General features: G+C 41.1%; 2 protein-coding genes across 4 annotated transcripts in view; one reads left to right on the plus strand and one right to left on the minus strand.

Annotated features, from left to right (window-relative positions):
- LOC114563942 (TSC22 domain family protein 1) overlaps window positions 1-6,965 on the plus strand; it is a 36,714-nt gene extending 29,749 nt beyond the window's left edge. For 2 of the 3 annotated variants that reach the window (XM_028590963.1, XM_028590965.1), the window contains exons 2-3: window positions 4,721-4,772; window positions 6,515-6,965. In XM_028590963.1, the coding sequence (XP_028446764.1) occupies window positions 4,721-4,772; window positions 6,515-6,784 (322 nt within the window). In that variant the 3' untranslated portion in view covers window positions 6,785-6,965. Of the gene's footprint in view, window positions 1-2,160; window positions 4,245-4,720; window positions 4,773-6,514 lie in introns of those variants that run through there. The other variant, XM_028590964.1, reaches the window with a different exon arrangement.
- A 6,342-nt stretch (window positions 6,966-13,307) lies between these two features.
- Window positions 13,308-18,035, minus strand: serp2 (stress-associated endoplasmic reticulum protein family member 2). The gene is made up of 3 exons (XM_028591897.1): window positions 17,769-18,035; window positions 14,999-15,071; window positions 13,308-13,768 (listed from the first exon to the last, which is right to left on the minus strand). Exons 1-3 carry the CDS (start codon window positions 17,850-17,852, stop codon window positions 13,728-13,730), a joined length of 198 nt encoding a protein of 65 aa, XP_028447698.1. The 5' UTR covers window positions 17,853-18,035; the 3' UTR covers window positions 13,308-13,727.
- Window positions 18,036-26,608: the final 8,573 nt, after the last annotated feature.

Genomic DNA, 26,608 nt, shown 5'->3' on the forward strand with positions numbered 1-26,608 from the left:
TTTTTAAATAACACTTTGATAATATTCTTATATACTTCTTATATTTAAGATTTAAGATACTTTGTTAATCCCACACTGGGGAAATTCCTGTGCTACTATACTCTTATATATGTTACAGATTCTCAATTTATTTTTTATTTATATAAAAAAAAAAAATTTAAAAAAATGTATACGTTTGATCAATTTTGTACAGATGTAGTAACCTGACTCCGCCAGATGGATTGCTTCGCATTTGCTCGGCATATCCATCTGGGAACTTTCCGTTGGAGAACTTTTGGGAAGGGGCGGAAATACTAGTTAGCTGATTGGATGAACCATCTGTTTATCACCTATGTTGGTGATAGACGGGCCAAATCAACCAATCAGATCCACGAAGTGTATGAAAATACAACCACAAGCCCGCCCCTGCTGCTGCAGGCAAAGCATAGCTCGATACAAGCGACATGTCGGTAAAGGAGATTTGCCGTTTGTGTCAGGACGGTCTCCCGAGGCTACCGATGTAGTGAATCTTTGTTTTTGGAAAAACATGTCCTATGTATTTATAATGCACAACAGTACTAAGTGACCTCGAATGTTTGTCTGCATACAGTTTGGGTTATTCCTCACTTAAGTTGCATTTAGTAGGTCACTGGGCAGTTGTTGTTTTTCAGCAAAGAAGCAACGCCATACAGTACATCAAGTGCATGTACCAGTAAAGCAGTATTTTTGTGATGTTGGCATCTTCACCAAGCATCATATCGTCTATAACCGGTCAACTCCGCTGGTGGAAACTAGGGCTGCCACTTCTTAGTCGATTAGTCGACTAATCCGTCGTTTTGGTCTTAGTCGACTAACATTTTTTTAGTCGATTAGTCATTTTTTATGCTTATTCATGCTTAATTACTCATTTCCAAGAAACTTATAAGCATGTTTATGTTAAACACAAGATTTAAAGTGGTGCTTTTGCAAGATTAATTGTGGAGAAACTCAGTTTTACTGATGGTTAATTAACTACATTTATATTGTGCTTTTCTAGTCTTAACAACCTCTCAAAGCGCACAGCTCTGTCAATTAAATCAACTAATTGATTAGTCGACAAAATTGTATAAGTGTTAGTCGACTAAGAATTTCTTTAGTCGAGGACAGCCCTAGTGGAAGCTAGACATGGTGATATTGCAGTAGAATTTAAATAATGTTTATTGGTTATGAAGGAAAAAAATCAATGTGTTCATTTCTTATCTGGAAGGAATGAATCCGTCTAAATAGTAGCTTAGATCCAGTTGTTTTGCTAGTGTGTTTAAAGCATCTCGTTCTTGGCATGTGACCTATTAAGTGCATTTTCTTGGAACAGCATGTCATTTTTCTCTTGGCTATCTGCTTGTATAACTGTGTGTGTGTGTGAACGTGACCCTGTTAGTCGTGGGTGTTATTCCTCAAGAGCCGCAGTTGTACTGGATATTTTGGTCTTGATAATTAACTAAACCTGTCCTTCAGTTAAAGATGAGACCGGAACAGATAAGTGTGGCTTAGAACCTCTTAATAACCTATTTGGCTTCTTATGAAGTGCTAAAGTGTTTGACTGGGATCAGAGGTGAGCATCAGCTGACATCAGTACAGGTATTCAGAGGCTATCTTCCTGGTACTTGTGCTTAATAAGCCAGGACTGTGCCGTGATACCCAAATTAGCTAAAGCCCACTTTTTAAAGGTGACTACTGACTTTTAAATCTCTTGGAAACTCAAGACTGTGCTCTGTGTTTTCAAGATATGTCTCTGCCCCCTCTCCCACTTTCTTGTCTCCGTACTACTTCTAGATACCTCCAGTATCTTCTGTGGACCTTACCTAGCTGTGCTGTGACCTCCTCTCTATATTTTTTTCCTCATGTTTGCTCAATGCCACACCAGACCTTATTTTCAATTTTATTGGCTTAACATTTGGCTTTTGTCAGTGTTTCAAAGATTTAACACATTTCTTAATTGGTTGACCTTTTAATTGATAATTATGTATGAAAAATAATGAAAGCTTTATAATTACCGGTTTCTGTATTTGTTTTTCTTATGCTGAGGTGTGTGGGTGTGGGTGATTTTGGGTGATTTTGGGTGTACATGGAATGTGTCGGAGTGGCCTTTTAGACTGTGTAGGGAGGTGTGTGGGAGGGGGTCTTATTTAGAGGATGTCTGAGGTGGGAATTTCTGTGTGGAGTAGTTGTTTTAGGTGTCTCTGTCTGGCCAAGATACTCCCCCCTGTAAGGCATTTTTGGGTGTGTGCTAATGCTGTTTGAGTCACATTGACCTTGTTAATTTCCCATGCATAACATTGTCTGAAAGACATTTGACAGATGTGTAATATCCCAATAAAATAAGTCATACAGTATCTTGCAAAAAACAGCTGCGGTCTGCAGGAGTTTAAAATTGCATAAGACATGTTTTAATCAAGTCAGTGACAGTCCAGGCATTGCTTGAAAATATGCATCCAATGTCTTTTGTGCTACAGTGGAGGATGGTGGCGTTTTAAAGAGACTTAAGATACAGTTTTAGGGGACCACTAAGGTCTATATAAAAGCATCCAAAGAGCACCATGTCATGGGACCTTTAACTTTTATTCTGTCAAAAATGTCTTGGTGTGTCAATTAATACCTCAAATAGCCTTTTAAATGTTTAATATTGGTCAGATATTTAAGGTAGCCAATGGGATTTGATTGACAAAAACTCAATTATTTTTGATTCTGACAGAAGTTAAACCAGTTGGGATTAACGTATATCTTGTTAGTATATTTTCACCATTTGGACTGTATTCATCTACTGTGCACACAATGTCACCCTTTGCACCTTACAATAGTCTCCGGTTTAACACTTTACAGCCTGAACACCTAGTTTTTGCCCCTTGTGCTATAAGTAAGACTTGATTATTTGAAAAGAAAATGTAAATGATGGAGGCTTGTTTTGCCAGGCTTTCTTGATGATGTGGCTCAGCACCACAGTTCTGCAGTGCTGTACAAGGCCACATGGGGGCAACATAGGTATAGTCCCGATAGCACTCCATGGATGTCCAGAGCAATTTGATTGAACAACTGCCCATGGTTTATTTCCATCTGATTATTATCCTCTGGACATACAGCTTGCGTTACTATAGATAGTATGGATAATGTTGATTATTTCATGCAATGTGCTGAAAAATATGGTGTCACATTTTTGTTGTGGGCAGTGTCTAATGCTGGTATAATTGTTTTTGACATACGGTTAGAGTAGCCATAGCCTCTGTATACTACTTTATTGTTCCCAAAACAGGGCAATTAATTTTGCAGAAAGGGCTATAGTATAAAAATGCTGTAGTAAGCAAATTTTAACATCCCTGAAATTGAGGTAAATGATGCAACAACAACATAAAGCATAATAGTGCATTTAATAAAGACCAAAACCTCCAAAATAGTTTATATTTACTAACATTCTGGAGACGAATAGCTGACTCCACATATCGTTTTTGTATGAGTCACTATAAAACCAAATTATTAGCCGAGGGATTCCCTGTACTGGTCCCCAGGGATGAAAACCACTTCGTCGTCGTATTATGGAGATAAAAACATGATCGCATCTCTAAGGTTAAGATTGGGTAAATTCCTGTTTTTAATAATGTCCAAGGCAGCACTAGTGGCGGGCACATTCACATTTGAACAGAGGCTGATGTTAATGTGTATTGTCGCTGTAATTCAACCGCCCAAAAATCCAGCCTTTCCCCTCACTGTTTTTCAGTACTACTGCTCTTTCTTCTTCCTTTCCCTATCCGGTTTTCCCCGGTTCCATCCACCTACTTCTTGTTCTTGGAATATATTATGCAAAAAAACGTGTCAGCTGAGCGGCAGGTGGGGGCGTTCCTGAATAGATTATTCAAACGGCCTCTCTCTCGACCAATCAGGGCCCGGCCTGTCAGCGCGTCGCTGTATAAATTATGCGGGCTTGTCCAGAGCTCCAGATTTTTGTGTAGAGAGACGAGATGAGCTGACCTTGGATTGTATTCGTACCGCTACGTTCGGTGCACGAGCTTTAACGGACAGAATATAGAATAGCGCGTGTGGATGTGCTTTGCGGCGCTGGTCGCGTGGAGGTCGAGTCGGGACACTGGGCCGTTCGTCAACGGACTGTAAAACATGAGCAGCATGAATACGCCGTGCTACACCGTGGCTATGGATCTAGGCGTCTGCCAGCTGAGACATTTCTCCATATCGTTTCTGTCGTCTTTATTGAGCGCAGATGTGAAGCTCGACAACAGGTAAACGCCGTGTGCCTCCATAGGAGCTCTGCCCTTTTTTTCAACAGTTCCATGCACAGCCGCCTCTGTATTCAGGGCTCAGCTCCCTTCACCAGTAATGTCACCGCTGTGTGATGGAGGTAGTGCTCAGTCGATGGATGCTACAGTATCGTTACACTCAGAGGCCACACGGCCATAAACGCTTTCCAGGAAAGGGCATGAGGAATTGTTCCACAGAAAAGGGCATGAGGAATATGTTATATATATATAAACCATATATATATATATATATATATATATATATATATATATATATATATATATATTTTTTTTTTTTTTTTATAGAAATTTCCAGAGGCTTCCTGTAACGACCCACATTTCCAGAAAGACAGAGGCTGGTTCTCCGTTGGCTGCTGCTCCCCATCGTTTTGTACCAAGGTTACAGCGCAGATTGGTTTAAAATGTTTTTTATGAATTCCTCTTTTCTTCTTTTGCAGTTCGTCAGGAGCCAGCGTTGTGGCCATAGACAACAAGATTGAACAAGCAATGGTGAGTTTTCAACTTGTTTCTTTTCTTTATAGGCCTACTGTGGGAAATGTCGACTACTAGAATGCCTTTTAATCCATACACTACAACGGGATGAATTTTTGTTTGTTTGAAAGATAGGATTTAATAAGGAAAAATTCTGGGAATATTGGGATGAAGTAACTTAACATTGCACTTGCATTCCGTTACATGCTCTTGTCTGCGTAGTTTGTGTGTGTGTGTGTGTGTGTGTGTGTGTTCATTTAAAGTGGCAATCCTTAAGTATCCAGTCCTGGTTGATTTGGAATTTTTATTTGAGTGAAAACAATGGAATTGTGCAGAGAGTTTAGCATTCTGGAGCATAGACATAGAATGAATCTCATTCTATTTCTATGGCCTGGAGTCTTGTTGTTGAAACCTGAGCTTCAAGTTTTCAGAATGCTGTGCATAGTTTCAATTGTGTGTGTATACAATAGAAAAACACTGTACCAAAAGCTTTTTTCCGGGGAATGCCACGCCAGACACCCAGTTTGTAATACTGCAATTATATAAATATTCCAATCTTCAGCAGGCCATATGCTCTATCATTGTGATAGATAGTAATTTAACCATATGATTTAACAGACAGTTATTTAAATGAAAATCTTCGAGATTACGGTTTTTAATCTCTGGCAACAAACGTTAAACACGTTCTCGTCACTTCAGAAATAACTAATTATGATGGGGCCAAAATACTGTTTAAATGCTAATGTAATGGTGTATGTAGCGTCCTATACACAGTATAGTAACGGTAGCTACCTCAAACTAACCGCTGTAACCAGTTTGAGACAACGTCACGATCGTGTTAAGTATTTTTTTGTATCTCTTTTTTTTTTTCCTAATGCATACATTTGTCGGTTCAGTAGTGGTATTACATTATAATTCACAGCCCCTTTCCCATCAAATGAAACGGAGTTTTATTTTCTGTTTCAGTCGGTCTCTGTTGTTGTCGCTGCAGCTCTGTTGCTAGGCAAACTGGAAGGCTCTCAGCCTGGTTATAAATATCTTGGCCTTTGATTGGCCCACACTTAAATGTGGGCAGGGTTAATGCTGTGGCACCCTGGGAATACTCGCATTTTCTTTATCATCAATTTTTATTATTATCACCACCTTAGATTTAATATTGCATCACTTTTAAATATCTGTTCCCACTTATGTCATTATGCATGTTTAGTTTGTATGCATATTTAGTGACATATTCCAGTAGTGAACATTCACATCTAATAATAATAATCATAATAATAATATAATTTATATTATTATTATTATTTATATTACTTATAAATAAATGTTTTTTTCCTGCTGTATGACATGTTGTGACAGTTTGTTTATTTTCATTAGCTTTATTCTTTCATTTAAATTGGGGGGAATAGTTGTAATAGATTACAAAGCCATGGAGTGCAACACATTTTGAGAAACCGCTTACCCATATCACTACAAAATCTCTGAGCAGCAATGTTTATAAAATCTTTTATATCCACACCGGATAAGCCCAAAATGTATTGTTGTCAAATTTAACACGTTTTTTTTAACGTGTCTTAAACATATATTTTAATATTTACGATTTTGCCCATTTGCAATTGTCAGAAATTGAATATACAATAAATAAACAAACAAATACAATACATCTGAAACAAAGATTGGGCAATAGATTAGTGCCTGACTTTTCTTTTATGCAAATTTGTCGATATATTCCAGTCATAAAGCCATCTCTCTGTCTGTCTCAGGACCTCGTGAAGAGCCACCTGATGTATGCTGTGCGTGAGGAGGTGGAGGTCCTAAAGGAGCAGATCAAGGAGCTGATTGACCGCAACTCTCAGTTGGAGCAGGAGAACACCCTGTTGAAGACACTGGCCAGCCCAGAGCAGATGGCCCAGTTCCAGGCCCAGGTTCAGACCGGCTCCCCGCCTGCCCCTTCAACATCTGCCACACCGGGAACCCCAAGCACCGCTGCACTTGCTCAGCCCCCCTCGCACAGCTCCGGCCCGTCGGCGTAGCCTGGTCTGCACTGACTGACTGACTTACTGACCGTTTTTTTCCAGTTCTGCTACAGCAGCAGAGCTAAACCTTGCCTTCTACAGCAGGAGGTTACGCTGTTAAGACAAGAATTTGCACATATTTATCTCTCAGAAGGATGCAGCCAGCGGGACATGCAGTGCTTTACAGCACGGTGGTGGAGGGGGGACGATCTTGAGATGCTTTGGGGGGGTGGTGGGGGGTTGGTTTCAGAGAAGAGAATTGAATCATCGAACATTTGCCAAATAACCCTTGGACATATCAACTAGAATGTCTAACCAAGAAGAAACAAAACAGCTTATCAGTGGCAACAATATACTTAGCTATAGATAAAAAAATCAAAAAAATCACTGTGCCTGTGTCTGGATTTTAGGTGATGTCAATTTTAGAAGGCGATGGAAGAGTAGGAGGGTGGAGGATTGTATTAGTTGTTACCTTTTTTGTTTTTTGCTGAATGATGTAAATAAAAGTGGTTCTCTCTCAAGGCTAGATCCTAAAGTTACAAGCGGAGAGATTTGAGAGAGACTAAAAGCCTTCTTAGAGTGACAAATGAAGAATGTGAGCAATTATTATGACGGAGTCCCCATCTGGAATGGGGGAGTCTGGGGGGGAGGGCGTGGGAGGGTATTTTGAACAACACTGAGCATTGATGACGTTTCTTCAACTGTGGGTTGGTGGGGATGAACAAACCGTGGTTTCTTATGGAGATGATGATATTCTATTTCAGTATTTCACTTTCAAGCTCCTCGTTTTGCCCTCGACAAAGCTCATCGTTGCTGTTTTCTCAACCCTGCAGTGGCATGTCATTTAAACCTTATTTGACAGGGTTGAGATATTGGGCTAAGCTGCATTTTCTTTTTTTTTCCTAAAAGTTTGATGGGCAGAAGATGATGTATATTTCTGTATAGTGTAAGTACCATGTAAAATAGTGAGGAGAAGGAGAACAGAGGCTATCTTGGTCACACAGATTGAAAGCGGGTGAGCGATGAACGTGCTGGTCTTGCCCAGTCTGTTGTCTATTTTTAATGCTGTATTTTCAAGACTGTGGATGAACAGGAGTTTAGGTTATTTAACTGACAACACACAGCCAACCATACTGTCCATATCCCTTACTGCAACTAAAAAAACTCTTACTGTAAAATCATTTTCACTTTGCTATTTTTATTTCTGGAGTATTGCACCTTTTTTTTTTTATTTGACAGTGAAATACTTTTTGGATGAACAATATCTTAAAACTCAACATAAAAATTAAACCACAAATACAAACTGTAAGAGATGTTTTTTGTTTTTTTTTCATTCTATGTATCAGTTGTATGCTCATGTTCTGTGCATGTTTCTGCAAAGACCGGATGAGATATTGTAACATACATACCACAATTGCACTTGACAGCTGCACTTCACAACTTTCAATAAACGTGCTTAAGGAAGAATAACCACCTGGTCACCATCTCTTTCTTATTCTCTCTAATGGCTGCTGAGCTCAGTCAGTCTGGTGGATGCAACCGTGCAAATGTGCACCAAGCCTCCCAAGTGCTGACAGGCAGTTTGTCTCTGTGAGAATCCAGTCATGTGTGGAGTTGTGCTGCTTCGTACATGCATGGCATGTAGTTGATTGTCCTCTGCTTCAGGGTGTTACTGAACCTGTCTACTATGTTGTTGAATCCTCTTGTTAGGAGTGAGGTTAAAGCCACAGCCAAGTGGTGTTTGAAGCTGCTACAAGATGATGAAGTTCATAGATTCATTTTAAGGTTCAACTAAAAACAAAATCAATTGGTAACGCTTAAATTCCTTATAATTTCCTTGGAAGTTCCTATGTAATTTTGCACCACTTATATTCAGACAATATAAACTGTTTGCAATAATGTGTCTACGACGCAAGCATACAATATAACCTATATAGATAATCTAACTTATCTTAACAAAAGACAAAGCTGTAACTTTTCAGTGTTTCATGAAGGCTATGAGAGCTCCTGTATCCAAACTATAGTTGATAGTACTTTTTCATGAGTGACAGTGATGTACATGCCTCAAATGTTGTATAAAGCATTTATCTCCATCCCTTAGTTTTCTTAGTCACTTACATGAAAGACTATCCACGACATCCTGATGCTGCTACATATAATATGTTGCAGCAGAACCGTTCATTTAGGCTTAGGTAAAGTTGCTAAAAAGTTATATTACACCAATACTGCAGAAAACTAATAAAACACCCAACTTCTACATGAATTGATCATTTATTTACAGTGGTGCTCATAAGTTTATGAACCCATGCTAAAGTTGACTAAAAAGAGGAATAAAAAAAATTATCTTTTGGAAATTGATCTTAATGCCTTAATTAAAAAAGAAATGAGGAAAAATTCAACCTTTAAAGGAACAAGCCGACTTATTGGGAATTTAGCTTATTCACCGTAACCCCCAGAGTTAGACAAGTCGATACATACCCTTCTCATCTAGTGCGTGCTGTAATGCTGTCTGACGGCTCCAGCAGCATCAGGCCAGCACAGAACATGCAGGTGAATGGTTCCAGTAATCCTACTGCTCCGAATAAGTGACAAAATAACGCCAACATGTTCCTATTTACATGTTGTGATTTGTAGAGTCTGGCGTGTACAAAAAACAACGTAACATGAGACACAGCCACCTTCTATCCCTAAACAAACCAGGAACTATATTCTTAGGCGGAAGAATATAGTACTTTGGCGGAGTGATATGCTCGCAGCAAGCCTGTCTGAGAATATAGTTCCCGGCTTGTTTACGGTTAGAAGATGGCTGTGTCTCATGTTACGTTGTTTTGTGTACACAATGTGACTCTACAAATCACAACATGTAAATAGGAACATGTTGGCGTTATTTTGTCACAATTTGGAGCAGTAGGATTACTGGAACCATTCACCTGCAGGATCTGTGCTAGGCTAAGCTAATGCTGGAACCGTCAGACAGCGTTACAGCACGCACGGAGATGATTAGGGTATGTATGGACTTGTCTAACTCTGGGGGTTACGGTGAATCAGCTAAAGTCCCAATAAGTCGGCGTGTTCCTTTAAGGACACCAATTTTCTTTGTGAATGAATAATGTATATAAATAAATAAATGTTCTTCCTTAAAATACAAGGGGCATAAGTATAGACACCCCTATGTTAAATTCCCAGAGAGGCAGGCTGATTTTTATTGTAAAAGGCCAGTTAATTCATGGATCCAGGATACTATGCATCCTGATAAAGTTCTCTCTGGTTTGATTTGCATTGAGAGATGATCTTATGGAAAGTAACCCATGCCAATCTCTAGGTATGGTGAAGGGCATGTGATATTTTAATTCCAAAGGCCAAGAGAACTTTATCAGGATGCATAGTATCCTGGATCTATGAAATAACTGGCCTTTTACAATAAAAATCGGCCTGCCTCTATGGGAATTTAACATACAGTAGGGGTGTACTTACTTATGCCCCCTGTATTTTAAGGTTAGAACATTTATTTTTTTACGATATATTATTCATTCACAAAGAAAATTGGTGTCCTTAAAGGGGTAATAGAATGCAAAACCGATTTTACCCTGTCATAGTTGAATAACGACAGTTCGGTGGGTAAATAGGACATACATAGAAGCTCAAAGTCCCACTGACACCCCTTTACTATGAAAATTTCATATTTTGAAACTGCCGCTGAAAACGGGCGAATCCCAACAAAGCTGGAAGTTGACGTCAACCTCCCAAAAACCGGAACCTTTGTCAGCCCATGGGTGTATTAAGAGAACAGTCACGCCCCAACATTTACATAGGCTACACAACTGACCTGAGATCAGGTAGTCTTCTGAATCTAGGTCGCGCAGATCTCTGCTATTCCATTACAAAATTCACTTCTGAAACTTTTTTATGCGAGAAATCAACTATGTAAGGCTCAAATATGGGCCGTTTTACGAAAATGGATGGCTAATTGCAAATTTTGTCCGACAGTGTGTCGAAGTTCAGCGCCGGTGCTGCCTGTGTTGTTGCCTCGCCGCCTGGCCTGCCTTCCTTCACACACCCCGGCCTGATCTGAGGTACTTGGAGCTCCGTCACGACTGGCAGCCCACAGCACTCCATACCCGCGCAAAGTCACCGGTTTTAGGATAATGGACTACTAAACGCTGGTGCTCTGACAGAGCTCCAGGGCCTGCAGCTCCCCTCTTCCTGCTAGCTAAATGCCCGGTGTGTGTGAGTGAGAGCACGGTCAGCGAGCTTGTTACGCCAGCAATCTGTTACCACAGGTTCCAGTTAATCTTTTAATGTGTGTAATTATAATGTGTTGAGTTATTTAAACCAACGATTGGGGAAATAAACGCCGCTTGTCCGCGAGTCTCATTGATAGAGCCTAAGGCTGGATGTAGCTCAATAAGTATCAATGAGAGCTAGCTCCTCCTAGAATTCCTCTGAAATTCACAAATATTCATTAACTTGAAATCGGACACCGTTGTTAGCTTTATAAGACCTTTAGGGAGATCTTGTATAAGTGGCGTGATGAAATTCAAACTGTAAATATACAGAAATTACGCCAGAAATGAAGCTAACTATCCGTGATTTGTAGCTAGCTACACATAGCTAGGATTGAAGGGACAGTCATAGCTAACGAAACCCCCACTGTTCACAAAAATTCATTAACTTGAAATCGGACACCGTTGTTAGCTTTATAAGACCTTTAGGAAGATCTTGTATAAGTGGCGTGATGAAATTCAAACTTTAAATATACAGAAATTACGCCAGAAATGAAGCTAACTATCCGTGATTTGTAGCTAGCTACACATAGCTAGGATTGAAGGGACAGTCATAGATAACGAAACCCCCACTGTTCACAAAAAATCATTAATTTGAAATCGGACACCGTTGTTAGCTTTATAAGACCTTTAGAGATATGTTGTATAAGTGGCGTGATGAAATTCAAACTGTAAATATAGCTAGTTATGCTGACAGCCAGCCAAGATTAACTGGAACTGTTGTAAGAGATTGCTGGTGTAACAAGCTCGCTGACCACGCTATCACTCTCACACACGGGCCATTTAGCTAGCAGGAAGAGGGGAGCTGCAGGCTGGGGTCTGTGGAGGAAGGCAGGCCGTGCAGCGAGGCAGCAACACAAGCAGCACCGGCAGCTGAACTCCGACACACAGTCTTACCAAATTTGCAATAAGCCATCAATTTTCGTAAAACGTCCCATATTTGAGCTTTATATAGTTGATTTCTCGCTTGAAAAAGTCTCAGAAGTGAATTTATTAACGTAATAGCCCGACAAACAATGTATAACTTTGCAATAAGACCTGCTGTCAGTCTCCCATGTGTTTCTATGTAGTTTGCTCAAACCAATCAGCGCGTAGCTCATTCTGAATATTCATGAGCATACCATATTTGGAAGAAAAGCTCTTGTTCCAAATAGAGCCATATTCACAGGGTAGTTAAGGGCCTAATAAAATAGCATTCTGGCAATTTTCAGCCCAACCAATGTTACATACCCCATTAGGAGACCTTAAGGAACAGTGTAAAATACCCTATATAATCATTCTATCACCCCTTTAAAGCGCCCATATTATGCTCATTTTCACGTTCATAACTGTATTTTAAGGTTGTACCAGAATAGGTTTACATGGTTTAATTTTCAAAAAACACCATATTTTTGTTGTATTGCACAGCTCTCTCTCTCACTGTTGCAGATCCTCTTTTCAGCTGGTTTCTGTTTTAGCTACAGAGTGAGACCTCTTTTCTTCTTCTTCTTCTGTACTATCTTTCATTGCACTCACACATGCTCAGTAGCTCAGATGTAGATCATGTCAGCTAGCTAACTCTAGAGACAGTAAAAGAAAGGCTGTTTCTCCAACTTTGGTCAGTTACAAGGCAGGATTAGCTGAGAGACTTCTAAATGAGGGCGCACATGTAAGTAGTTCTTTTGTAGATTATGGTGAACTTGTGTGTTTTGTAGCAGTGCTTTGCTATTGAGAACGACGTAGCATGCTAGCGTTAGCATTAGCGTTAGCATGCTAACGCTACGAGCTAACGGTTGTGGTTAGCCAGCTCCTTTCGGACTGTGACGTCACAGTCCGAGCCGATTTTGAACAGCTCACTAGGAGACTGAAGGCAGGACACATTCAGAAACCGTATCTCACTCAAAACAGCATGGATGGATTTTTTTCAAAGTTTGTATGTGTGTGGAAGCACCAGAGACACAAAAGAACACCCCAAATCCCAGAAAAGGTGTTTTTTTCATAATATGGGCACTTTAAAAGTTGGATTTTTCCTCATTTTTATAATTAATGCATTAAGATCAATTTCCAAAAGATGATTTTTTTTATTCCTCTTTTTAGTCAACTTTAGCATGGGTTCATAAACTTATGAGCACCACTGCATTTGTTTGTGTGTGTGTGTGTGTGTGTGTGTGTGTGTGTGTGTGTGTGTGTGCGTGCGCATGTGTGATTACAAATCAGAAGTAAAACTGGGTGCTTCCTAAATGTTTGACATTTATTTGAAAAACGATTCTTCTCACATAACACAGACGAATACTTGAACAGACAGATATGGCACATTGTCAGCAGGAATCACTGGCCACACACGCTCTCATATCAGCAGTCACAACTTCAAACACACACACACACACACAGGTGCCAAGTGAGTAATGAGACACACACATGTTCTCCAGCCGGCGTGTTTTTAGACTGTCAATAGAAAAGCTGTCTGTACCACAGACTGCAACACTGTAAACACTGATCGAGGGCAGGCAGATGTCCCCAGGAGGGGTTGGTGGAGGCAGTGGTTGGGGAAGCTTCTCTCTCTGAGGTCTGCTGGATCCGAAGCTTTGGCGTGAGTCTCTGGGCCTCCGGAACGGGGTTCAGGGGTGTGCAGGTGCGGGCTAGCCAGGCTCAGTGAAGGCATGAGGGGGGGGAAGAGGAGTCCGGACGCTTCTTCGGCATCACATCCCCATTCGGATGCTCTGGATGATCTGAAATATGGCTGAGAGCACAACCAAAACACAGAAACAAAGCTGTCACAACCACCACGTCCATAGGCCTTTTTCAAGTTCTTCATTTTTTTTAATCTTTTTCAAGTTCAAGAAATTCATGTGGTCATTCATTACACGCCCTTGTCACAACATATTCTCCAAACTTATACACACCACAGACAAGCTAATAAACATGTATAGAGAAAGGAATAACAATACTAGAGAAATGACAATGACAAAAATCAACAATGACAATACAAAAAATAAACAATACTACAGAAATCACAAAGACAATCCGACATCTGACGTTTACGAAACATAAAAAATGGTACCATACCAACCATTGTAATTTTACCATCCAGTTAAAGTGCCAGTGCGGGATTAAAGTGCTTGCGATGTGCTTGGTCATTATACAATCTGATCGCTGTAGGCACAAATGGTTCATTGTACCTTTCTGTTCTAATTCTCTGCTGTAAAATAAAAATGTTGCTTTTCATAAATGTATGATGAAGAGGGTGAGTGAGGTCATTAAGGATTTGGTCAGTCTTTTTTAGGGCTGCCGACACCTGGTCAAGTCCGATGATCTTATTGGCCTACTTGATCATGCGCTGCAGTCTCTTTTGTTCCTTTACATGCATGTTGCCAAACACGCAGATAAGGCCAAAGGACAGAACACTCTGGAGGATACTTTTATAAAACATTACAATAATGTGTCTGTCTAATCTAAAAGTGTGTAGTTCCCTAAGGAAAAACATCCGCTGGTGCATTTTCTTAGTTTTGTTCAGTGCACATTCATTAAAAGTTAGTTTAGAGTCAATTTCAACTCCCAAATATGTGTAGGTTGAGACCCTCTCTACTAGTTCACCATTGATCTTAGAAGGGGGGGGGAGGGCTATTATTCTATTTTTGCTAAAATCTATGACCATCTCTTTTGTTTTCTTCACATTGATTTTAAGAAAATTATCATAACACCACTGAGTGAAACCCTGTAATTCCCTCTGGAATCCATTCGCAGAAGAAATGTCAGACTTAGCTGCATCAATGTCAGGCTCCTGGTATTATTCATGCTGTCACACTGTCCTGGCTTACTTGGACACTACTATCTTTACTACCATGTTCTTTTAAACCACCAGCATATTAGCTACATTATCTAACTACTATATTAGCGTAATCAACCACCATATTAACTACGTTACTTTATTATCAACAAAGGCAAACACAAGTATGTAAAAAGTGCATACCTGATCCACACACAACAAATACAAAGAGGGCAAGCAGCCAGGGGCCCACAGGATACTTCTCCTCTTGTGGTCGCTATGGGAAAGACACACACACACACAGATATAGTACATTAGCATTGCTGCTACAACAGAAATGTGACAGATGCCGCAGAGCAAAAGTAAAACGGCTCCGAGCGTGGATAGATTTACAAAGAGGTTTCCCATTTCCACCCACTGCTCAGGTTGTTGCTGTTCCTGCTTTTTGCTTGGTCACTCTTTCACCTCAGACCTGCCACCACAGATTATCTTGTTTGCGGTGTTGCTCGCCAAAATGTCCACAATAACAACGCTGTGGTTGCACTGAACAAAACCCCAAGTGTCTAATTATATGCTAAAAGGTGCTGAGTTAGCTGTTTTTTTGTTTTTTTTTTCTTCAAATTGTGGCTCATGTGGAAAAGAGGAGCAGAACAGAATGAGTCAGTCAGTCTAGACTGATTTAGGGAGACCCCATCAGCTTCCCACCAGATGATATCATCTGTTTGGACATACAGGACATGCTGCTGGTGAGGGAAGTTGTTACAGTCAGGGATGGTCTCAATGATACTGGAGGAAGTGGAAAACAGGGCCTGAGCAGCGTCTGTGTCAGTGTCTAATCTTTAAGCTACTGTTTAAACTATATTTAGTGACAGAGGAAGGGGAGGATAATACATTGTCAAATTGTCAGATTGGGATTGTTGGGTTGTTAGTGAGAGTTTCCAAGGAATGAGCCTCTTAAAGTCCCCCTTCATCAATACTCTTGAGTAAAAACCACCAAGTTAACTGCTTACACTATGAGTTAAAGGTCCCATGACATGCTGCTCTTTGGATGCTTTTATATAGACCTTAGTGGTCCCCTAATACTGTATCTGAAGTCTCTTTCCCAAAATTCAGCCTTTGTGCAGAATTACAGCCACTAGAGCCAGTCCCACAATGAGCTGTCCTTAGTATGTGCCATTTCTGTGTGTGTGTGTGTGTGTGTGTGTTGAGGAGGAGAGAGGGGGTGTGGCCTTGACCAACTGCCACTTTGCTCGTTTGAAAGCCATGATGTCTCTCTCTCTCTCATGGGTGGGCCAAATTCTCTGGGTGGGCAAAGCAGAGAAAGGGGAGGTAATCTTGCTCCTTATGACCTCCTAAGGAGAAGATTCCAGATCGGCCCATCTGAGCTTTCATTTTCTCAAAGGCAGAGCAGGATACCCAGGGCTCGGTTTACACTTATCACCATTTCTAGCCACTGGGGGACCATAGGCAGGTTGGGGGAACTCATATTAATGTTAAAAAAAACTCATAAAGTGACATTTTCATGCCCTGCGACCTTTAATTATGGTAGGTTATGTCTAAATAAACACCTTTCAATAAAAAAAAAATATATAAATATACTGTCTACAGAAAATACATTCCTTTTCTTCTAATGATGAAATATAGCAGAGAGGATTGGTGGAAAAGTGTTTTTTAGTCACATATTACTAAGAATTGCAAGATTTTACAATTCTTGCAAAGATTTTAAAGTGGAAACATTTTTAATGACAGATTCGGAAGGAAGATGGTTCATATTCCATAGAGAGATAAATGGGAAAAAAATATCAAATGCTCTGGAGCTTTTGATTGTATCACACAATCCTCCTCAGCCTTCCTTTGTTGAGCTACTAAATGGACCTTGTGGTGAGTTTGTCTTTTCAACTGCTCTTTCCACATGGATGAGAGGTCATCCATCAACTAGCTTCGCTACCTTCTTCGTTGCTCTGCCTGGTTGTAGCGCTATCCTATTGCGTACAGAGGGAATTTGAAAGACAACCGTTTATCCCGCCCCTGGGATTGAGCTCTGCCAATGGTGAGTTCCCAGACCCGACATCTTGATGTGGGTCTGGCTTGTCAGACTATGAAGTTGCACCTAATAAATCCAAACTTCTAATGCTGTGTTATGGCTCATAAGCCTGCTTCTGATAATGTTGTTATTGATTCATGAATTGTTTGTTATATTACAAGTTTACTATTAGTCTATTATAAACAAATTACCATCATCATTTTTTCAGAGCTCAAGTTGTGTTCAAAAATCAAAAAAGGTACTCAATTTGCAGTTGTTTGGATATTTTTGTTACTTTTTAAAGTGCTTACTATAGCCTTTACATTACAATTTGGCATTTATACATATTAATACATCGAGCAGGAGCACTGGTTTCAATTATTTTCCAGCCAATATCATACCCCCTGCTCATCTTTTATTCTCACTATTCTACTCCAAACAAGTCCAGATAGCCTACACTGCTGAGGGCGGTAAAGCGCAGAGTGAATCCAGTGTGAATAAATTACATTTTAATGAAAGAGCTCAGCTTGGTGGGTCATAATGTATAGGCTACTGAATATATCAAAGAGGAGGTGGCACCTCTGAAGTAAAATTGAACTTGGTTATTTCTCTTTGAGTGTGTTGTGTGTTGTGTGTGTGTGTGTGTGTGTGTGTGTGAGAGAGAGTGAGTGAGTGTGTGGTGGCAATGGTTAAATCAAACCTTCAGAGAAGAGGTACTCCTGTATGACATAGAGGCTATGTGTGATAAGCAGGAAACACTTAACGGCCAGCTGGCATCATCATCATCATCATCATCATCATCATCATCATCATCATCATCATCATCATCATCACCATCATCATCATCATCATCATCACCACCACCATCATGCTGCTGTATTCATACCGGAGTGAACGTCACCTATCTGGGCTAATGTCATGCTGGCATCTTGCTGTCAGTTAACGGCTCACCAGCGTCTTGGCTACGTTTCCTCTCTGCGTGATGTTCTTGCTGTGTTTCTCGTTGGCCATGCGGATCCTCTGTTTAGCCACCATCTTCCGGAACGATTATAAATACCCGGGATAAATTAGTCTGCTTTATTTTCTGAGGCTGCAGGCTGTCGAAAGCACCCCTGCATCAAGCTAGGAGATCTCTGACACACTAACACCGGATATCTGATGCCTTTTCTTCCAAAATACGAGCATGGACTATTAGTGGACGATGTTACCATTTCAAGAGAAGGCACGGAGAGACATTTTATTTGACAAATTACACAAAGCGGATTTGTATTCGCCACGTTATTTGATCGTATTTTCCAAATTCTGAAAAAACAACTTAAATGTAAAGTGTCTGTATAAACTTTTATTTATGAAGGGCATTACAGGAACTTACATGCTTCATTTTAGTTTTCTTTACGCGGGTCCCCTTTGCACCTGGCAGAGATGAGCGCGTCGCCAGGGGCGCGCTCCTTTAATCGATAATGGATTTGTATTGACAACGTTCGGGAAAAGAATAAAAGAATAAAGTATGATACGTCATGATACTGTCACTATTATATATGTTTTACAAAGTAAACCAACAGACAGAGAGGAACTCTGGGAAAATGTTTGTCTCAGGCTTTAAGCTATATAGCTGCCTTGTATTTATTTATATAGCCTATTTATTTATTGCATATCACATTTCTGTCATACAGGCTAAAAACAGGGGTGAAAAAGACAAAGACAGGAAATCAAAATATTCTCCAAAGTGATAGTAGGCCTACATGAAGTTAGGCTTCATTGCAAGGCTGTTGTATTAGACTGCATTGGTTTGAGGTGTGCTTAAAGGGAAATGTCACCGCTGGAAAGCTGAATATATCTTTAAATTGGGTCACTTATGTAGTAGAAATGTGAAAAGAAAATTGAAATTGGTGCCTTCTAGGCCGAGATAAGCCAGAAAATGTGTTTTTGGCTCATATGGATGAAAGACACCAAATCCAAGAATGCACTTGCTTTGCTGCTGTATGAGGCCACTCCCAAGCCACGCCTACCCTTTACAGACAGACAGTGAGACGATCAACTCAACAAGTGTGTTTTATTGTCATTTCAACCATATACACGAAAAAACGTTTCACCGTGGCTCAACCGGTGTTACACATTTAAAACATACTTTTTTGCCACAGCTGATACATTATCCGGACTTCTTTCTTCTTTCTTTCGATTGATTGATAGCTCCAGGGTGAACAGAACTGTGTCCATGGCAACGCTCTGCTATGCATGGCAACGGTGTGTTATCCTTAGCAGCGGTCTGTTGTCAAGAAATAACAGACCGCATTCTACATTAGAATTCAACCAAGCCATTTAATAAAAGAAGGCTAACACATAGCTAATAGCATTAGCTCTTGGTGGGCTGTGGTATAGACATCGAGTATAAACACAGCCGTACATTTGCGTGGGATGTAGCTAGAATTGTCAGCAGTCACAAACTCCACCAGCAGTTAGCAGTTAGTTGGATACAAATCACCCCATTTCTGCAACAGGCAGTCCGGGGTAACACAGCCCACCTCCACTAGTAGTCTTACCCGGTGACAGCAGGCTGGATTGTCCACAGCAATATTTCCACAACAACGAAAACACAGCACAGCAGTCTCTGAACTCGCGTTGGGAGTTTCGTTGAAGTTGGATGTAGTCCAATTTGTTTAATGAGCGGACACTTGCAAGCACGATTGGTGAACAGATGGCTGGCTAGCGTTAGCTTTCCACCGGCACACTCGTTCAACGCTCCCCGCTGATGAGGTCACTTTACCGGCCACAGGAATCGAGCACCACCGCTGGTCTCCGTGCAGGCAAAGCTTGCGTAGTGTGTTGAGTATTGCGTCCGTAATAAAGTGTCCTGCATATTCTCCGATGTGTTCCAATGTATCCCGGTGGTACACGTGTGTGGTAGTTTGAATGAACATAATTGTTGTTCGAAAATTTCCAAGACTGTATGGCTGCAGCCTGGAGCGTCCCATATCATGCCGTCCCGTCTACTTTTCAAAATAAAAGCTCGCGTCCCAAAATTTCCGTCGGGATGAACAGTTTCTGCTCCTGCTGAGAAGCTAAGCGAGGATCCAAGATGGCTGACACTCGTTTTTTCCTCGGCAATCTCCGGAAAAAGCCGACAGTCCAACCCCCTTTGGGCTATGCGGTAGTGGCTCCTGATACACAATGAATACAGGCTGGAGTCTTTTGCCTCTTGGCAAAAAAGCCTCAGATGACGCAAAAATCGTCATTTTGCTTCATCTGAGTTTTTTTTTCCAGACATTCAATACAGAGATTTCCCCTCTCAGGGGGACATGAGGGAGGGAAGCATGGTCCTTCAAAAATACTACCAGGTTTCTACTGACACAAAGCTTAATGCTAATCGGTGAATTTGGCATCATGGGTTGTTTTCTTTTTTACTACCAACTTATTCTCTAGAACTTTGGCTACAAGAATATTCTTCCGAAGAACATTCTGGTGCATATTTTTAATGAGACAAAGTGATTAGAGTTAATAAATTATTCCAACCCATATTTGCAGTAATTCCACACTATAGGATGCACATACAATCAGGGGCCCTTTTCACTCCAACAGACTGCAGCCTCTAAGCACCTTAAATTATACCCTTTGTATCTATTAATACATGGGTGCAATAACAGCCTGCTGGCAAGATCTTTTATAAGGTCAGCTAAGTCTGGCCACGTTATTGTCATAAATGAAAACAAACAGGATCAATATGAATTCTAAGCTCAGGCTAACGTGGTGATTGGCGACAACTCAGCTTTATGACGAATCAGTTACAGCTGACTTACATCATTCACTCCATCTAACAAGACAAGCTCAGAGAGAAATGAGGCCTGAGAAAGAGAGAGAAAGAGAGAGAGAGAGAGAGAGCAGAGGTTGCCTAGCAACTGCATCAAAGGGTTTGCTTGGGAAGGGACACACAAAGTCCACCAGCGGAGAGAAGAAGAGTCGGTCGAATAGTCTATACAGCTGACTCATAATTAAAGGACAAATCCGGCGCGAAATGAACCTAGGGCTTAATTACATATGTGTACCAAGTCGACCGTTCTCTGGGATCTGTTTTCGTGCTAATGGAATGTGACCAGTTTCATAGCAAACCACTAATTAGCTTATAACGCCAGTCGTCGGGGCAGAGGGTAAAGTAGCAGTCACGACCAGTCGAACGCCGTGCTTGAGCTATGTTACCGGCAATTTCCACTGGATGTGGAACGGCTATGCATTGCTATTCCATTAAAGTCAATGTGTGTATTTCCACAGACTGCAGAACGTCTGCGTCCCTACTCCGTCACAGTTCCGTCAGTCCGCAGCCCTCCGCAGCAGATACGCAGAGCTTCTATTTTTGACGGACGACGGAGAGCTCCGCACCATTTCAGCACACGGCAGATAGTGCGGGACAGGAAGTCGAGCACAGAAACAAAATAAATATCCGGTTAATTTTCAAAATAAAATACACCGTGCTCACGGCGGATCATATTTCTCTGCACTTAGAGCTTAGATCGGGCCCAAAAAAATCAAGCCCGACCGAGCCCGTGCACGTTGTGTCCGAGCCCGGCCCGGCCCGACACATTAACTGTAACTATGAGCCCGAGCCCGATTTCAACCCGACACTTTTTTAATCCGTGGGCCGTTATAACTGACGTTCTCAACTACAATTCAGAGTTGTTTGAACTGCAGAAATCTGTTTAAAATGATCTTAATGAATAATGCAACAGGAGCGAAGCATGTAAACTGCGCTGTTTGTTTATTCAGAATGGAACGGATCGCAAATGGATCTGAATGAAGAAAAGTAAAAAACTCAACGTATTTCTCTGTGAGGGCTTGCCCGCTTGCCTCGCCCTCAGGGGGAGCCTACGCTTAGAGAAGTAACAAAAGAGTGGGTCCTCGTGACTACAGCTGTCAGTCACGGCCGCAGCCGTTCCGCAACAAATCCGGACCCCGTGGGTATTGACGGACAGCGGAGCACGCAGCAGACACGCAGCGGAGCCGGTCCGCAGCCGTTACGCATCCAGTGGAAATCCCTGGTTGCACGGCTGTCTTTCTAAACTATCTTTTTAATAAACTGTCTGTACACTTACAAAGTTGTCAATGCTTCGGTTTACATGTAGGGACTCTCATTATGCTATCTTGGAAGGGTGGTGCTATTTTGAGCCTTGTTCGTGGTATAGAAATAGCGATTTATTTTTACTTTACTGCCCAGACGACTAGCGTTATAAGCTAATTAGCGGTTTGCGATGAAACTGGTCACATTCGATTTACACAAAAACAGATTCCAGAGAACGGTCGACTCGTGTAATTAACCCCTAAGTTCATGTTCAAGTGTGGATGGTGAAGTGTGTTATACTGCTATTCGTACACAGTGGAGGATTCCTTTGGTGGTCTCAAATACAGTGACTGACTGGACATTTGTGACAGTTGAGGAGTTGTGAGGAAGTGACCAGAGGTCTTGGCTGCAGATCAAATGTCCTTGTGTTTTCAAAGTCACCATTAATGCATCACCAGGATTTCAAGCTTCTCTCTTTCCCATCCCCGGGGTCTCCGTTGTGTGCGTGTGTGTGTGTGTGTGTGTGTGTGTGTACGCATGTGTGTGCATGTGTGTCTGTTCATATCTCAATTAAGTCCTTACTTAAAAATACCACCTGTGTGGCCGGGTTAGCTCAGTTGGTAGAGCAGGCGCACATATATAGAGGTTTCCTCCTCCACGCAGTGGCCGCAGGTTTGACTCCGACCTGAGGCCCTTTGCTGCATGTCATTCCCCCTCTCTCTCCCCTTTCATGTCTTCATCTGTCCTGTGGAAATAAAGGCCTAAAAAGCCCCCTACCCCCCAATAAAAAGAACACCTGTTTGTCCTTCTATAAATGATTCAACAAAATGTGACCATTTCTGCAATGAAAACACTTGCTTTAAAACTATCTATCTATGAAATATGTACATCTGATAGATGACAGAGAATTTCAGTTAAATTCAGAAAACTAAAGGATTAAAAAGGTATGGATATATAGGTGTTCACAACTTTCGATGGAAGCAAAGTTTAAAATACATAAATAACTAGAAATGCAAATTATTTAAAAAATCTGACTAGTGATTATCATAATGGTGTTATGCTTTTGTTTATGAGCTTTTAAAATTCTTTGATCCATGTTTTCAACATTTGTTTGTCCACCAAGTTTTTGACGAATAAAGACTTATATGTACTGTATATAAAGGTTTACAACCAGTCTCACGTGTTTATGTTGCCTGGCATAAATTTAGTCAAATTCGCTCAGCACTGTGGTTTGCTTTTCCTGTCTCCTCCTTACAAAGGATTCTTTACAACTTTCCTCAAACTCATGGCGTTTTCCATCAGGGTCAAGAAAACATCGTTTGGAAGGACATGTTTTCTTCAGTATTGACAACCCATTCCTGCCTCGAAATGAAATGTCTACAATAAGTTCTGAGCAGGTAAGACTGTGAGGGGGAGATGCTGTGTTGACAGCAAAGAAACAAGCTTTGCTAAATGTGCAACGTATTCATTTCCGTCTACATAGGTCCAAATCTACAGACCAGGTGTACAGCAGTTCTCCATCTGTTTAAACACTGGGTTTTAAATTTACACATAAAGATAACACAACTTGACAGTAATAACAGGGATGTAAGTACAGAGTGACCTTTATGTCGCTCTTACTTAGACCAAACAAAATGCACACATGGGGAGGCAGTATGCAGCTGCTCTGGATGATAATTATGCAACAAAAAAAAGGCAAAATTGTTAACATTGTTGCTGTTAACATGAATGCACAAGCAACACAGCAGCTGTAGTGGAGGAATTTAACAGGGAGAATACCTGAGATGTTGTCGTTGTATCAGGGAAGCCCATTTAAGACAGTATCTGAACACAAATACAACGCAGGACTGCACACACCCGCTGTGTAAAAGCTAAACCTATCTCACTTCAAAGCATCTCCATTGTCAGAAAACCCCACCCACAGTCGTAGCATTGAGAAAATCTGACCTAAATTCTGGCTTGTTTACGTCAAAACCTGCTCCGCTAATTACAGTAAACGCACCAGGAACATTGAACCACCTCACGAGAGGAGGGCAAACGGTAGTTAACGCTATAGCAAAATAAACCAGACATGTAGGAGATGAATTCAGGTAAAGAGAGACGAGGGTGGAGTGGTGGAGGAGGGAAGGAAGTGTTTGATGTCTGCGTGCGAGGGTGTGACATGAACAAAAAAAGCTCTGTATGAAAACATATAGGTGGGTCACTGGGTTGGAACTCATTACGCCCCAAACAAGCCCCCTTCTTTTTCTTTTGATCACCAGGCTCACTCGGTCACCCACTCCCACTGGCCTTGATGCTGCCGGGCCAGACAGAGCTTCGTCTGTGATTTCATATACAGTAACACACACACACACTCTGACACACCAGCAGCTCTGGTACGTCCAGTCTCTATATCATCGCTGTCAGCATCAGTAGTAGCTGCTCGCTCTCTAAATCCCTCAGTGTTACTGTCACGAATGTGAAACAACACAACACTTTTCCTGTCACAAGCGCAGGTCTTTAACAGTGCCCTGGAAAAGCCCAAAATGCTTCCAGCTGTATGTTTATTTATTTCAAATACATGGGCGGGACTTCCACTCCCAAAGAAGAAAACACCCTGCCTGTGAAAATATTTACTTGAAACTGCAACCGAAATTCTCCAGTGAGCTCCAAAAATGCAAATTGCATACCATGAAAATAACATGTCAACACTGCTGGCTCTTTTTTTTTTTTCAAACAGTGAGCTGAGGGCAGACAGAGGTGAAAAGTGATTGATTCAGTGAGCTGAAGGTCACTTTGACTGTAGGAAGCCACCGGTGTGCTTCTGATGAACTTGGTCACTCATTACCTGGTTAATGATTGTTTGCACACTCAGAGAACACCTAACCCATTTGAATCAATATGTTATTTCTGAAAAAGGAGGATTTCACGATTCGTCACAGCAAGGCCTGACATCAGGCTGGTTTAAAGTAAAATATGTCAATGTGAAGGTTCTCCGCACAGGAGGGATACACATATAGGCTACACACACACGCACACGCACACGCACACGCACACGCACACACACCAACACACACTTAATTTAATTTAGTTTCCCTTGACAGGAGGTGATTTACTATCTCCATGTACATAGTGCACTTTTCAGATGATGGGGGATGCCAGCAGCTCCACCATGGAGATTAGTAAATCCTGGCATCACGTTGACCTAAACTGGTTCATTTGCCCCAGAGACTGGGGAGACTGGGAGGGTGAGGTGTAGCAGTGTCATGGACCCCACCCCACCCTCCCCAGCTATGTGACCAACTTTGAATGCCAGAGTCAAGGACTGACTGAAGTTACAGTGAGAAATATGCTCATTTTCCGAGCTACGGCCCACGCTGTTATCCCAAATTAGTTGACTTTACTAGAAATGTGCGTGGAAACCCGTTGCCTTAAATCGTCTACGTTTTTACACAAGGTGAAATTTAACAGGTCAAGTTGTATTAACACAGAGCGGTAAGTTGATGCAGTAGACAAATCCAGTTTACATTTGTAGTCATTACTAAAAATCATTAGTAAACATAAATTACTTTTTTTCTGAAGTCATGTTGTCTAAAATAAGCATGATAAGTTAAAGCTTTAGTGCGTAACTTTTTTTATATTAATGCCGACAGTTTTGTTGTCATTTCTTAGAATTCCTCATTGCGGAGACAGAAACTACGCACTATAGCTTTACACATGCATGAGAATCATAACAAATATAAAACATTGGGCTAATTGTCACTACTAAAGAAATAATTCATCATTATAAATATTGTTTTAACTTTATGACAGTATAATCTTAAAAACAACGTACCCAATACATTTGTTGTGGAAAACATAAAGAAAACACTACACAGATTAACATTTACTCTTCCAATGTCAGGAACTACGTGGAAAATGTCACCCAGGAAACAGAGCTATTAGTTTCCAACCTGTCTACTTCTCACTGCCCAGACCCCATCGGTCCCCACCCGGGTCTCGCTCATGGTGCAACAATAAAAATAGATAAACATAAATACTAAATCAACCATACAAAACTAAACCCCAGATAACATTAATGTACACTCAAAACGTTAACAGAACATTATTAAAACACACTTTAACTAGGACAGAAACCGTTCAGAACATTTTTCCCGCCCATGAGCCTTTGCATCGCTTCAGCGTAGAACAGTTCAAACGACCCCGCCCCTCCCATCCAGAAACTTAACATCTTTAGTTATCTCTGCTTAAATATGATCTGTGCACTGCATTATTATTACAAACAACTAGTGTGATTTAGTAATGAACATGTTTTTTTTTAACAAAACATGAAAGAATAAGTAGTGACCACTAAAAGTTTAATTACAACTAAATCTGGGTTAACAGTGCAGGAGCCAAACCTGATACCAGACTCCTGCGGTTGAAACACAGGTAAAGTTCCTGAGTTCCTAAATAGGTTCCTGGATTCCTGGAAGGGTCATCTGAAACTGGATCAATACACAAACGCACACCCACACGCGTTCATTAAAACATCACATATTTATGGTCATGCACCGTGACTCACTGGCTCATGCCAGAGTGCGGAGTCAGTCGCGCACCCACCCCAATAGATCCTCGGTGGCCTCGGTTTGCACTGTGCTTTTCAAACACAGCCTCAATCTGACATTGATAGTTTGCTCTCCAGGACATCTAATCTGCTCTCACTGTGACCTCACACATAATCCAGCCAATGACAGACACAGACTCAGATTCAGTATCACTTCTT

The sequence above is a fragment of the Perca flavescens genome, chromosome 11 (assembly GCF_004354835.1).
Source record: "Perca flavescens isolate YP-PL-M2 chromosome 11, PFLA_1.0, whole genome shotgun sequence".
NCBI lineage: Eukaryota > Metazoa > Chordata > Actinopteri > Perciformes > Percidae > Perca > Perca flavescens.